We start from the raw sequence: 15932 nt of genomic DNA, 5'->3' as shown, positions 1-15932 counted from the left end.
TGGAAATGAAAACAAAATATGTCCTGCAAGCGCCGTCTTCAGAAACAACACTATGCGTGATTGGTTGATTCGGTAGTCGAAATAACAATGAGTTACACGATCAGGCTTCCTCACAGCTAGGATTTCAAAGTCAAAGTTTAAAGTGAAACTTATAAATTTCCTTTTGACTGACATCGTGACTTGTGTGCACAGAAAATATCAAAACAGAACTTTATCAAATTTCGCGAGAATGTATCATGTGATTATTTTACACGATTTGATTGGCTAATAGTTTGCTTGCGTCCCAGATCTGCAATCTAATTTGCATACAACAGTACTAGTCAACCAATGAGATTAATACACATCAAGGTCAGAAAGGTCAACAACGACAACGAGACTCATTTCATTCATAAATTGTAGTAAAACGTAATAGTACTTCCAAATATGGCATACATTTCTTGGAATGGAATAACGTGAACATTTCTAGGAAATTTAAGGAGCGAAGTAATGGGACTGTCAACAGACTACGGCAGACAGAAAAAACAGTATATCTTATTGAAATTAAGGGCGATAATGTTGCGTCAGGATAAATGCATTTGATATTTTCTTTGGCGAATTTTGTAACCAACATCGCGCCAAATACTCAGAAAACCTGCATCGTAACGAAGTCTGACAACTGGTCGGATTGAACACGTCGTCAACTGGTCAAGCTACCGATTGTGAAATTTCAATATCTGTTTGCGTTTATCTGAGATGATCTTTGAACGAAAGTTATATGGGTAGATTGTGCTGGGTTTATTTTTGGAGGAGGAAAATGCAAACGGAAATTAAGCAAGCTGTACGTATAAGAAACTTATTGATTATTTATTGTTTCAAAATATTTGGTTTTCTTTGTAACATTATTAAAAATAAAAGTTGGAAATTATCTTATCTTCACTATCTTAAAAATCTCCCCCTTTGGAGTCAAATCTCCCCCATTTTGAAGTCAAATCTCCCACATTGTCATGATGAGGGGTTGACAGGTCTGTATAGGTGGCAAAGTTATAATGTACTGGGTCCAAATTCGGTACTGAAAAATATAAACACTGTTGTAATCTAGTATTTATACCGTATTTTCTTGAGTATAGTGCGCACTTTTTTTCCAAAAAACACAGCTGTGTGGAAGGGGGTGCGCATTATACACGAATTATGCGTTTGGATGTTTTTTCCCCCATGGAAAGACATTACCGTGAGCACGAAACACCGGAAATACCATGTCAACAAATCCATACTGAAGTACGCAAAATAATCATGTAATTACACTGTCTGGCAATAAAAAGAGTTATTTGTATATCTGGACTTATGTTTGTAACTTATTTCATTAATTTTATTCAAAATTCCTTTTAATATTGTTTTTATTAATTTCGGCGAAATCGTGTGTGAAGCGATCGGAAGATCACACAACTCACCGTTATTAACAGCAACCACGGTCAGAATACCGCTATTGACGCCTTGAAACGAACTTTAGTTGACAGAGAATGGATACATATATCATAAATGACATACTTTGACTCGTTAAAAGTCATATTTGTTTTTGTTTGACGATTCTATGTCAACATGAAATTCTCGCGATCACGCGATCATGTGCACGTGAGCCTTGACGGTGACTGGTCAGATTGGTTCCATGTAAAAAATAATACCCGGGAATAGCAATCAGCTGCTTCGCTTAGGGTTATTATTATTTTAAATATGTTTAGTAAAGGCTCCATATAATTAAGAAAATAATGGAATATATTATTCCTGATAAAAAAAATACAATTTCAGATACAATTTTTGCCGATCCTTGCATTAAAAATCCTATAAAGTTATATCATTGGGTGTGTCTTGACCGAATCACAGGTCGATTCCAAGAAAACGTGTGTACAGCTGATTGCTGTTTCCGGCTTAGTTTACGAGACAATACACAAGGTAATCTTAATCCCTGGATATAAAACAATGCCTAGCAGAACAATAAATACTATTTAATCGGTAAATAAACATGTCTGGTGATTTTTTATCTCAAATTTCGAATTTGTACTGACGAAGTTTCTCATCACCCGTTCGTTTGCCGGACTTCGCTGAAAGGGTACGGTGTAATTTTTTTCTGCGCATAATATTCAAATTTCTTTTTTTTTCAACATATTGAACCCGCTAGAGGGGGGTGCGCATTATACACGGGTGCGCACTATACTCAAGAAAATACGGTACATGAGAAAAGAAGTGAGGGTGAAGCGATACACCGATATTCCGATGCAGCACGATACTTGACCCACGATACGATACACGATACATGTGAGCCTATATATCGATACGCCATGATACAGAACGCAAATCTTAAGAACAGTGTTCCCTCGCTATTGCACACTTCAATATGGCGTTAACTCAGTTAAAGTGTGCGGTATTGCATGTCTCCCAAAACTTACTTACATTTTTCATAAGCTCAAGTTTTCCCCATCTCAAAAAACATTATCAGCTGATCATCGCGAGCAGGTAACACCGGAAATACCAGTCAACAAATCCAAACTGAAGTACACAATTTAATCCCATTATTATACTATCTGGTTATAAAAACATGTTCATTGTATATCTGGACTTAGGTTTGTAATATATTTTGTTATTTTTACTAAAAATTTCATTCATTATTGTTTAGATCTACAGTACATTAAAATCGCGTGTGAAGTGATCGGTAGATTGCACAACTCACTGTTGTTTACAGCAGTCACAGTCAGATTACCACTATTGATGCCTTGAAACGAACTTTTGTTGCCAGAGAATATATAGATATATACTGAACAGCATTGAAAATGCACCAGCAATAAATCTTGAAATATTACAAAAACAACTTGAGCAATGACCGATTTTGATTAGAACAGACATAGACGGATTATTAAGAAAGACGACAAAGGAAACAGGAATACCACACAGGAAGACACATAGGGTTAAAATGAAAAGTCAATATCTGGTATGTCCGCCATTGACAGCAACACAGGCCATGCAACGTCTTCTCATTGATCGAATAAGTCTGCGAATAGTGTTCTGGGGCATTCCACTCTTGACGTAGTGTATCTTCAAGTTCTCTCAGGTTCTGTACTTGCGGACGACGTGAGAGGCGTTGACCCAGGTAATCCCATAGATGTTCAATCCCATAGATGGCGATAGATCGGGTGACAGGGCTGGGCCATGGAAGCAGAGGCACATTATTGTTCGCTAGGTACTGTGTTGAAACACGTGCTGTGTGCGCTCTTGCATTATCTTGCTGGAAGGTGTGCATATCCTGGTGCTGATGAAAGAATGGGATGACGTGATTTGCCAATATGTTATTCCTGTAGTAAAGGCATTAACTCTTCCACGACAAACATGGAGCTCTGTTCGATGGTTATGACTGATGCCGCCCCACACCATGACACTCCCTCCCCCCCCATCGATCTGTCTGTACAACGCAGTCATTGTGGTAACGTTCTCCACGTCACTGCCACACTCACAGTCGACCGTCAGCATTCCGTAAATGAAAACAGGACTTATCAGAGAACAGCACACCATGCCACTGCCGCAATCTCCAATGACGATGCCTGTTGGCCCAACGCAGACGTTCATTTCGATGTCGATCAGTGAGTATGGGTCCAACATATGGATGTCGAGCACGTAGCTCTGCTGAGCGGAGACGTCAACATATGGTGTCAGCACTGATCAATTCCGTCGGCCTTGTACGGTTGCTGCAGTCCTGGTAGCCGGAAGTGTACGATCAAGAAGATGCCGACGAACAATATGGCGATCCTGACGTGGTGTAGTTACACGACGTTGACCCGGACGTGGTCGATCTCTGGTCGTTCTTGTCTGCTGGTATCTGCTCAGTAGCCTGAGGACTGTTGAATAATGGCATTGAAACCGTTGTGCAACGACTCTACTTGACATACCAACTTGAAGCATGCCCAAGGCACGTTCACGTTCCTCTGCTGTTAATCTTGGCATTTCTTGTGTCAGTACCCTTTATGTCTGCAGCAACAAGTGATGTGGCTTTTAAAAGTCTGTCTTTTATAGCCCTGTTCTGCATGCTTCCCGTGAAACAAAACACGTTTTCCATGATGTTCACGCAATTTGTTGCGGTTTGGCGATTTCGCTCACAATAAATTTAGGAATGTGTTTTGCCGAGGTGTTCTTCTTCATGCTTCGTCCAGAACGTCGTATATTACTCATTCACTTATATATTTTCATATGACTTAAGCCCGGATAAAAATACATCCATTTTCATGGTGGTGCGTTTTCAATGCTGTTCAGTATATTATAAATGTCATATTTTGACTCGTTAAAATTTGACTATTATATGTCAACATAAAGTTTTTGCAATCAAAATACATTTTGCGCAGGAAGTCCCTATGGTGACTGGTAAAATAATATCCTGCAATAGCAATCACCTGTACCAAAGTGCTACGCTTATGGGTCTTATATTTTTAAATATATATAGTAAAAGCTGCTACTAAAGTGACACTATATTGGAATATATTGTTCCTGATAAAACAATACTTTCAGATACTGTTTCTTCCGAACACATTTCAAATTCTTTGAAGTTGTATTGTTAGGTACTTTTGAACTGAATCACCGGTAGATTTGGAGAAAATGTGTGCACAGCTGATTGCTATTTCTAGCTTATGGGAGCAGGAAATACAGTTTTAAAGGTAAATCATCGTGTCTAGTGATGTTTTATATCAAATTTCATATTTCCAAGTTTGTGATACCAGTTCAGACACCTGAATTCGCCGAAGGGATAGAATGTGTTTTTTTTAACCGCATAACACTTGATAAATATTCTTTTTACACTACTGAAACGCATATAGTAGATTGTGTTTGGTAGTGAGACATGTACTGTTGTGTTGGTCATCTACCCCCTATGTCTCCACCTCCGTTAAGACTCAACAGCCTGAGACATTGTCAGTACTGTCCCCGATAATGTTGACATTTTATTTTTTCTGAAAAAGATCATGAAGTTGAACTATTCAGACTGTGAAGTACATTGATTATTTTCTGGTGTTTGAACTTTGAAGTTATCTGCTGGTTTGAAATTTGAAGTGTTTTGAAGGAAAGTTAGAGAAAATTCCACTTTGAAGCTTAACAACTTCAGTAGTCTTGTTATTATAAAAATAATTTTTACTATTCCAAAATCATGAAAGATCCAATCTTTTACATGCTTGAAATCATGAAACTTAATAAATTCTGGAGTACCGGTATCTGTTTTTTGTGTGTATTTTTGTGTATCGTAACCAGAGTTTCGAGATACATATCATATCGTGACCTTCCTGTATCGTTGCAGCTCTAAAAAGAAGATACAAAATATCTGGTCACAGAAATTATTTGACAACTTGTTAAATGTGGTGTAAAGCAGTTTATGAGAATTGTCTTTACGGTGGTGTTGTTCTGATGAATTGTATCAACTGATTTCAGTGAAATGTTTTGTGACCAAGATGTAGGTAAACCCATGTTCATCTCTCCATTCACCCTTTTTTCTCCACCAGGAATGTGGGTTATACTGGCGACCATGTGTTCTTCACTGTCACAGAGAAGGAGGACATCTTGGGTCAAGTGATTGTGCCCCTGGCGGGTCTGACGACGACCCAAGGTCAGGTAAAACGTGTGTTTCTCAAGAGCCATAAAAAATGTCTGCATCCACAAGGGGAACTCATCTACCAGTGCTACGTGTCCAAACAGCGCCCTGTTTCCCAAACTCCGCTTATTAAGACCAGTACCCCCAACAGCAGCAGTGGGGCCACTCTGACAGGGTTCGCTCGCCTGCGCCACAACCTCGCAGCATCCCCGATCCTTCCCCCACGAACAAATCGGGAAAAGAGGGACAGCAAGAGTAGCAGCTCCTTGTCGAACTTCAACAAGAAACTCTCCAAGTCAATACATGACATATTCAGTTTTGGGAAGTCATCCGATGATGATGACACCAACTCAAGAAACCAGTCCAAATTTGGCTGGAAGTTTAAAAGTAATACGGAACTTGATGCATCAAGTCAGCCGCCGGTCATCAGTGCGATTAATCCGAACATTGCCCCGATTGAAGGAGGAACCAAGCTGAGGATTAGTGGGCAGCATCTTGGAATCGGAAAGTCGGACTTGATAGAACTGCAGCTATGTGGGTGTGACTTGCTCAACAGTGTAGAATATGAGTCTGAGAATGCTGTAACCTGTGTCACGAATGCCACAACCCCTGGGAAAGGGGATCTGTGGATTGAGACAGTATCAGGAGGACAGAGTGTTCTCAAAAATGTGTTTACGTTTGTGGATACTTCAGTTGCGCTCAAAGAAGATGACAACGGTGAGGCAGGTCTGGCCATTGACAGCGGGACAACATCCTTGAGCCTTGAAGACAGCCATGTGCCTACAGAGTCCAGTATACCAGTTCAGCCAAAGACTAAGCCACCAACACCTATGCCCAGGAAAGAGGTGAGTGAAAAGTCCAATACTGTCATTGCAGTTGAGGGGCGGACGGGTAGCCTAGTGGTTAAAGCGTTTGCTCGTGACGCCGAAGAACCGGGTTCGATTCCCAACATGGGTACAATATGTGAAGCCCATTCCTGGTGTCCCTCGCCGTGATATTGCTGGAATATTGCTAAAAAGCGGCGTAAAGCCATACTCACTCACTCATTGCAGTTGAAGGATGCTATCCAAGTTTAATTCAGTATTGGAGGTAAAGGCCATTTACACAACATTCTGTATTTGAAAATATGACAAACTTCAATGTGGATGTGGAACAACAATCACGTCACATATACTGTTGATATATATCCCCAGATAGGGGAACATACAGATAATGAAGGTTCATGTTTTCTGCTGTTCAGTAAAATGTCCCATATCAACAGAACAAGTCACTGCGCAATCACAATATCTGTTCATGTTTGGATAAATGTAGAATGTCATACCAACACATATACTTTTTAAGCCTGTATCTCATTTCTTTCCTTAGGTATATTTTGACTAAGATTTGATTAAATTTCTTATTTCCAAAGTAGCCTTTGTTGATCAGAACAATCAATCAATGTTTCAGCAGGTATTTGTTCACTTTCTTCCTACTTAAATATGCCATCAAAAGCGTAAAACCTCCAATCAAGAATGATGTACACCATCTGTTACAGTCTCAGTACACGTCTAACTCCCTGCCTCGCATCAAGAGCTCCGACAACATGGAGGGAGGCCGCTTCAAGAAGAACTTCATGAAGCATGTACGCCGCTCAAGCGAGTCCTCCATGTTGAGGGATGTCCCAGAGAGGAGAAGTAAGAGTCACTGAGATCCCTCACTGCTTGTTGCTATACATAAATCTTGTAGTCCACTTTTATTTCTTCCTAATACATACACATGTCATGACTGATGGTATCTATGGGTACTTTTGGTACTTTCAGTATATTTCCCAAACCTCTCAAGTATAGTCCAATAGACTTTTGTAAAGTCTTCTGGCACGTTGCCTTCTGTACATGTTGGAATGGGTGGTTTCTCTAAAGTGCAGGGAATCATATAGTCATACTTTGGATCTCTTTCTTTTCAGGTACCTCAAAAGCAGAACTGAAAGAACAAGTTGAAAAGTTGCAGAAAGAAAACCAGAGTAAGTGTAGATTCATTTTTGCTGTGATGCGTTTCTCACTTCATTGAATTTATTATTTTGACAATGGTAGTCACATGCTGTAGAATGTCCTGCTCATCTGAACTGTCAATGGCTCAGTCATAAACACAGTAGCCAGGAGATGTTTATGGCTGGCAAGCTGTCATTCACCAAGCAAGGTTTTACTACTGGATTCGTGGGCCCAATTTGTACACTTGATGTGTTTGAGGTCTGTCATTAGTAATGATATATGACTACACACAGAAAGAAAGTTGTCATATATAAATAATCATGTAATATGTTGATGATTATTCGTCTGTTTTCAGCTCTGAAAGAAAACTACACGAAACTGCAGCTTGAGAACAAGGACATGCGTGCTTATATCGATCGCCTTCTGACAAAGGTGCTGGTACACTGTCCTGAGGCCCTGGAGTCAGATCCTCCCACGTTCTAATGACAATACGTCTTCCACAGATGGTGGCGGATAGATAATGAGGACTTTGACAAGGGCAGCTGATCTTTTCCCAGTGCCGTTGGGATTATTTTGTGTACTTCTGAGCTGATATGTGTGCAAGAACCTGTGAATGAGTCGTCTCAGTGGCATGTAGAGAGAAGATGGTGGAGGTTGCCTGCCTGAAGATACAGCAGAGCCAGCTTAAAGAAGTGTATTTTGAAACGTGGTTTAGTCTTGATCAACTACAGTCAATGTGTCTAGTTGCTTCTTTGCCTGCCCCACAATAGAGTGAATTCATTCAATGCAGATAAAGGTACTGGACTTCGTCACCCATGGCAGCAGAGACCTGGGATCTAGATTGGTGCCCCTTGCACCTGCTTAAGTGGAAAAATTGGAAATGTTCCAAATGAGTTAGAGAATGAAATTTATCATCAAGGAATGGAATATGCAAATGACAAAAACATTTTTAAGACGGGGGATTAAGGATAACTTTCTAGCCAAAGGAATGAATGCATCAGGAACTCACTCAATAGACTGACACAGAAACTACCACAAGACTGACACACAAGAAGACAAGTATTGGGTAGATTCTCCTCGTACACACTTTACCCTCTCATTACAAGAGGTTCGACTGGAAGAAGAGAGAATGTTATAGTGTGCACTGGAGAGATAAAAAGTGAAGATATATTTATCATTGATTTAGGGGTGATGTAACTAACTATGTGCCCAGATCTGAACAAGAGGACTGTTTGTTGGTGGTGATTTTTCTGAAAACCACTCCACAACTCATATCATGGTACCTACGATGGTAGCAAAGTATTTGGCAGGTGTATCATATCGTCACATCATATCCAACTGTCACTTGCGGTATGTGACAGGGATCAGGATTACTTCTAACTTGTTGGCTATGAGTTGCGCTGAAGTGGATTTGTCTCTTCAACTCAGGGATGAGACCTTTACTGTGGATTTCTGCGGATTTACCATGCACTGGTTTAATCTATTGACTCCTGTACATTTCTCAGCATTGAAGTTAATGACAATTGAAATTTGAATCATGTTGAAATCTTGTTGAAAATGTAAATGCAGTTCTTTCACTGTCATCCACAGCAGATTTTTGAAGACGTCAACAGCAGTCATCAAGATAGTAGTGTCTTCACACAGGAAGTGGAAATGAGTTATGCCCCCTTCTTGTTTACCAATATGCCAGAAGACTTTCTAATTCTAGTGTGCTGTTTTAAGTAATTTTGATATTGATTTGTTTGAAATTATGAAAGAAAAAATTCAACCATGAGGACATAATGAAAAACTGCGAAGCACATGTCAGTTTCGTGTTGACCCCTAACAGGGTTGATTGACTTCGCATCCTATGTGGTTACTATGCAAACATGTCCATCACCAGTTAAAGTTGTGCCATGAGTTTACATAAATATTTATTTGTCATTGAATGGCAGGAATGACCAAGACATCTTGACATATTGAAGAAATTTCACTATTAGGATTGTGGAGGATGTATATGAGAAAAGAATGAATCTCATTACTTTTGAAAAAACTAGTCATTTGTTTCAGTGTATTTGAAAACTAATATTGTGATTTACTGGTTGGTAGGTTGGCCAATCTCTGCAGTGTATATACCACTCTGTCACACAGATATGTACATTTACATCCAGCAAGACATGATTCTCCTGTATATTGTGAATCAGTATCTATCAAGTCAGCTAATATTTGTGATAGTTAACCAAATAAGTGTTGTTGACACTGAGACCTCTGTGACAATATGAAGACTTAAGGTGGCTGTTGTGGACATGCACTTACTGCCGTGATCGTAGTGAAGGAGAATAGATTGAAACTTTGCCACTGGCTGCTCGCCGGACATGTGTTATTCACCCTACCATAGAGATCTTACTGTGAATTTCTGCACTTCCCATCTCCGTTGATATTAGAGGTATATAATGTCTCAACTATCCCACCAACATAATTAACACTGGTATAACTTATGAGTACATTGTGTGTTAGAGCTATATTTTATATCTAAATATAACATTTAAAGGACTTGGTCACAGAGAAAACTATTCTATATATTTATTTATACCGATACCTGGGACCAGTTTTATCTATAGAGTTGTGTCAGCCAATATGCATGATGTAAGCAATGGGTATGTATTTATAACTGATCTGTTTTGTATTGATCACAACATCATGAAACGTTCTAATGTGTTATCTTTTCGAAAGGAGTATTTTCAATTTCAAGCACTTGTAACTTACATGATTTAGTTAGAGACCCCCAGTTTAGTATTCTGGGAGAGGGACTGAGAGGTTTTGTTAGAGACTTTTAAATACACAATATAATTATGTGAAAGAAGGACCTGAACAGTTTGTATGTTTCAAAACACATTTGTTTCCAGAACATCCACCATGTCTTGTGAACAGTTAACTGTGGAAAACCTGCGGGCAAAGGATTTTGTTAAGATCATCCTGGGCTCCCCGGGAATATTAAATAGTCGGTCCCTCATGTTCTGGAGAGTGTGAGTTATTTTCCACATAGCAACTTGACATGCTTAAGCTTTAAGCTATCTCCAAACTATTCAGAGAATTATTTTTTAGAATTATGCCTTTAGTGTGTGTATATATATGTGTATCATTTTGTGTTTATTACAAATGAATAATTTCCTGTGTAGAAGCTTATGCATATCAAATCACTAATGGCTGAATCTCCTATTTATTCTTGAATGGGCATATTTACTTCTCAGTTCTTTACGTAATTCACTTGCTTGTATTACACAAGTGTAACCTGTCATGACAGACATTTGTTAGTCATCTTGTTACCATGGTTACTCATTCTCTTGGTGCATTTTAATCTGAGTTGTGTCCCCTTGTAATCCTTCACTGATATTAGCCAACATGTATTCCAAATTTTTTAGAATCTATGAATTATTTAAGATTCAGTTTGTTAATCTGCATTTTGCAATGCGTCTGTAGAATTACTTGACCACAAGACACTTGTTGTCTCATACAACATGACCACATTTAGTTATTTGTGTTTACTCAAGTGAAGTTGTTACATGACTCATAGACAAGGTAGTATGGACTATTCTGTCCACAAAGTTTAGGTTGTGATGTCCAAAGAATATTTTCAGCATTATTTATCTGAGTATTTTCTTTTCTAGAGTAGAGATTTTATGTATATGTCAAAATGTTTTGATAATCTGTTTTCTTTCAGATGTTTGTTTGAGTGGAGTTGTGATTTAGTTTGACAGATGCTCTGGTTTTGTTTTCTGACATAATATTTAGCATTGACAAATTATGATCACAAATACTTCTTTGATTAGCAAACATGAATATTAACATGATTAATGCTAAATTAAGAATTTACCACAATTTTCGAAGTTCTCAGTTGTTTTCCTGATCTCCGAACTTTTCTATCTCTCCACTCCAGTAACTGAGCTTGTCTGCTGTGGTGACTGCCTGCTTCTGTACTTAACAATATGCAGTTTAATCACCGCACTGAGTCTTTGTATTCACTTGAAATAAGAGTCTCACATCATTATTAGTAGTCAAAATAATTTGAAATAGTTCGATGTGACCACTAGCTTGCCAATTTTGTTTCGGTGCAGTGATGATGCCGTGGTTATCTTACCATTGAGGAGTGTAGAGGAGGATATATACATGTTTAGGGCAGTTACATTGGTAAATGAAACACTCTGGCCCCTATTACATGGATAATTGATGTGTTATTGAAGCTTTGGTATTTATGGTATATCATGAGAAAGATCTGATTATTTTGTTCTTTAATTTATTGATAATGATTTTTTTCATGAAATCAGGTACTTGCAATTCTGCATTCATTGTCATCGGAATATTCTATGAACAAGTGCTATCATTTAAGTTGAAGGTTGATACTGATAGTTAGAAATGGTTTACCTAGTACACGTCAGTATTTATTCACGAGACTGTGTTCTTGAAATGACGTAAACACTGAAGGACTACTACTATATTCCTGTGGAAACCCCTGGGAATTCCCTTGCGCATATACTTACAGAGACGTTCTATCTGAACACTTGGACACTTTAATCTTCAACTCAGCATTTTAGCATACATTGAGAAACATCAGAAAGTTTGACTGCACGATCATTCACGAATATCCCTGCTGCGACCTATCCTAGTGAAGAAAACGAAGAAATGCACATCCACTATCGTAGTATCGACTCGATCTGTGTCTAGACTGACAACAGTTAAAGTCTACAGCAATCTACGAATTTACCTTAGTATCTATTTGACACATCTTTACAATCACCTTTCAATGATCAGCCAACTGATCTTTCATGACTAACTAATGTAACTGACACAGGTTCATTAACAACTTCGGATATCTCCCCCGTCATGTTTATCATGTCAGCCATTTTGATGTCTTGTACCTGATGTAAATGTATTATGATGCACTGTCATTGTGACTGACTTTGTAAGGTAGTTCTTAACAGACCTTTCTCACCCAATGAAGATATTATTTGAATACATTTCTTGTAAACAAACTACAACAGATGTTCATGTAAAGCAAGTTGAGCATACATACGCTCATGTTGCCTCTCTTTTTGGGAAACTTTTTATTCTGTGATACGGCTGGTTGTTGTATGGCTGTCAGTGTAGACATGAAATCACACATACAGATCTAGCGCTACCTCCCTTGAGGTATAAAATAGTGATATAAAAAACTCTGATGTTCATACAGTTTGGCCCTCACTCTATGAAGGTTCATACTCCAATGAACTCAAACAAATTGAATGTCAATTCTTCATTGCATTTATGGAGGTATAAACATAACAAACTGTGTACTGTGTATCAGGGTATGTTTATTGTTAAGTAGTCATGATTGTCAGACCGTAAACATGTCTACCAATTATATAGATGAAAACTATCCATGTAAGGCCAGTTATTATACATTCTTGTTTCCCAAGACTTTGTTTCAAAACAGACTGAGTAGTGAGGGAGGATTTGCTACTTTTCATTATTGTATAGTAGGCTACATTCTCTAGAAAACCTGATCCTCGGTACCACAAGGCATCTCCTGAAGAGACTGGGCTGAGGCCTTTCTGGTCATGTCCAGGTTCACTTGTGAGTCCTGACCCAGCTACATTACCAAGGACATGGCACAAGCACAGAAAAACAACATTTTAATCTGGTGCAAAAGAAAACTGAGTTTGAAAGTCATTTCTTATCCATGCTGGGGCAAGTGACAGGCAGGTCATTAGAAAGGAAAGACTTCCACCCATATCCCCCTCCGAAAGTTCTATATTTACAGCTTGCATGTTTCTTCTAACGATATGTTTTTGAAGGGGGATACGGGCAGAAGTCTTACCTTGAGAAATAAGATAAAACTAATATGAACTCATTTTAAGTATTTTCCAAGACAGATATGTAAGATGAATATAGATGTTTGAAGTGTTTGAGGCAGTGCTATGTCATAATTTCCATCAATAATACCTGCTATATATGTATTGTCTCAAGATACTTTGGATGAGTGATCTATGTTGGCTGAGAGATGTGTGAATGTAGTCCCATAGAGTGAGCCTACAGTAGCCTCTCCACACAAACTGCATTTAGTGGCAGAATCTCATGTTATCAGTCCAGATGTCTGTAGAAAGCAGTAGCTTTGAGTGAGGAAAGTATAGCTGGTTATTTTGATGTAAGATAAAAGATGAGATTACAAATTGTATAATCAATAATTTTACAGTAGAAATTGTCATTTCAGTCAGGTGTTTTGAAAGACACAGATGGCACAGTGTATTTGGATAAAATATGACCTGTCTTATACCATTCCAATTGTTGTAGCAAACATGGCATTAAGCTGTGATTATTGTGTGTATTCCCATTCATTGTCAGAATTAGTTGATATTCCAGCCCCGTGAAAGGCTTGACTTAATGCACACAGTCCTCAATGTGGTTAGCTCTGCAATTGTGAAATATTTACATTCCAAGTGCTAAATGTCAGTTATTAGTAATTAATATGGGGGCTACTTTGGGGCTGTGAAGGTGGGGCATCCATGAGTACACTTTAACAAATGTCAGTCTCTCCACATGTTTGCCATGATGTTTAGGAACACTTTCCTGGCTTGCTCCTATGGTCCTTCCCAGAAAAAAAACATGCAAATATAAATTGGGAAAAATGAAATCTACATGAAGATCCTCTCAATGACATTTGTTCCATGACCCACCTCTAAATTGTGTTATTTTACACCCCTCCCCTAGACCTGAGAGGTCTGTCTCCCCTCCCATGTTGAATGGCTGTCCGTGCTCACCCGGCCTGCAGCAGGGAGCACTTGCCCAGGGTACCACTCATGTGATAGCAACTCATCTAGGTATTCATTGACCAGTCTCCACAACTGTGTCAGGGTTGTACAAACTGGATGAGGATCTGTTCAGTTCCCAAATTGTTTGATATGCTAAAATTGACAGGTTGGTCAATCAAGAGTCTTCCATGAAGATGCATGTGTGCCATGTAGAGACTGCACATACAGTGTCTGTGATACAGTTCAATAACAGGATGCAAAAGTAATGTTTTAGTTACATGTTCACAGTTGGTTTGTTGTCTTAGTCACATGTTTTCAAGAAATATAAGAAATAATTTGTACCTAAATGTTAACAGTTCAAACTTAAAATTACTGAAATTGATCTGGTTGTGGTTTCGCACAATATTTGCACACACTAGGAGCCACGTTAGTATAGGCAGTCATGTCATGATACAAAGTTGGTAAAACAAAGCTTAAAGCTTGTCAGTATAAAGTAAAGTTTGTATTGGTTTGAGTTGAAGTATGTGCTGATTGAGCCACAGAGGCTTGGAGTCTAAGACAGCCATTTTCAGAAAGTGACGCACATTCCTTTGATTACGGACATACACAGAGTTCCCTTGTAGGTTTTTCTTGATAAACGCCACTTTAAATGTCAGGTCGGTAGTCTAATGTCAGAGTGGACAACTTCTCTGCGTCTCCCACACACCCACAACCTCCTCATTCCCCCAGACATTTCTCATGGAGACTTCATACTTCAGGTACAGGCAATTAAAAGACAGTTTTTGTTTAAGAGTTTCAATTCTTGAATATTTTTTATGTGTTATTTTACCTGGGATTTCTGTAAATGGCAAGGGCAAGTAACTCTAAAAGTGCTTTAGCAAACTAAAAAAACCTTATCTCATTTATTTTAAATTTAGAATGTATTTAAAAAGTGAACGCTTGTCATTTTGGTGTAGGTTTGGTGCCTGCGTCCTATAGCTTGCCATTGAAGCAGTAGAATTTCCATTTTATTACCCAGACATACAGACATATCAGGTCTGTATTGGAGGATGTGGTCACTTGGTCCCACTGGTGATTCGCCGTCTTGCCCTGAAGATTACACTGTCGACCTGATCACACTGCAGGCTGGAGTCATGGGGCGAGAATATTGTCATGACATGTCATTCAGTTTGAAATGTTATATTGTCCTGGGAAACAAAGTACAAGCTGAGACTTGAGGTATTTTTTGTTAACACTGTGGCCCACAGCTGTTGTGTACTTCTTTGATATCCTGTGGGTTAATCTATTGCGGCTGTGGGTATTGCATGTACAGTCAGATAATGGACACAAGTATCATGGTATCAACATTCATATTGTTCCCATATTATTTATTTATATAAATAAAGGTATTTTACCATTGCAGGATTGTCTTGTTTTACTTCAAAATATAACCAGATAAGCTGGTAAGAATTGAAAAAGAAATACATTAGCAAATGCTTGAGAATGTGAGGTGAAAAAGGCCTCTTCTCATCCTGGGGATATTCCACTTTATTGGACAAATTACCACTTCCTGAGATCTAGTTGAATGTTGAGAGCATTTGTACTGTTACACAATTACCAACATAGCCA

At 38.6% G+C, this 15932-nt stretch overlaps 1 protein-coding gene across 2 annotated transcripts in view; it reads left to right on the top strand.

Moving 5' to 3' along the window:
• LOC124135721 overlaps nt 1-15723 on the top strand; it is a 35811-nt gene extending 20088 nt beyond the window's left edge. For both annotated transcript variants that reach the window (XM_046501216.1, XM_046501217.2), the window contains exons 5-8: nt 5505-6438; nt 7128-7266; nt 7536-7592; nt 7916-15723. In XM_046501216.1, coding sequence (XP_046357172.1) covers nt 5505-6438; nt 7128-7266; nt 7536-7592; nt 7916-8043 — 1258 coding nt within the window. In that variant the 3' untranslated portion in view covers nt 8044-15723. The remainder of the gene's footprint in view (nt 1-5504; nt 6439-7127; nt 7267-7535; nt 7593-7915) is intronic.
• Nucleotides 15724-15932: the final 209 nt, after the last annotated feature.

This window comes from Haliotis rufescens, unplaced genomic scaffold, assembly GCF_023055435.1.
Source record: "Haliotis rufescens isolate VD_foot unplaced genomic scaffold, xgHalRufe1.0.p SCAF_1, whole genome shotgun sequence".
Lineage (NCBI taxonomy): Eukaryota > Metazoa > Mollusca > Gastropoda > Lepetellida > Haliotidae > Haliotis > Haliotis rufescens.
This window is presented reverse-complemented; position numbering and strand designations above follow the sequence as displayed.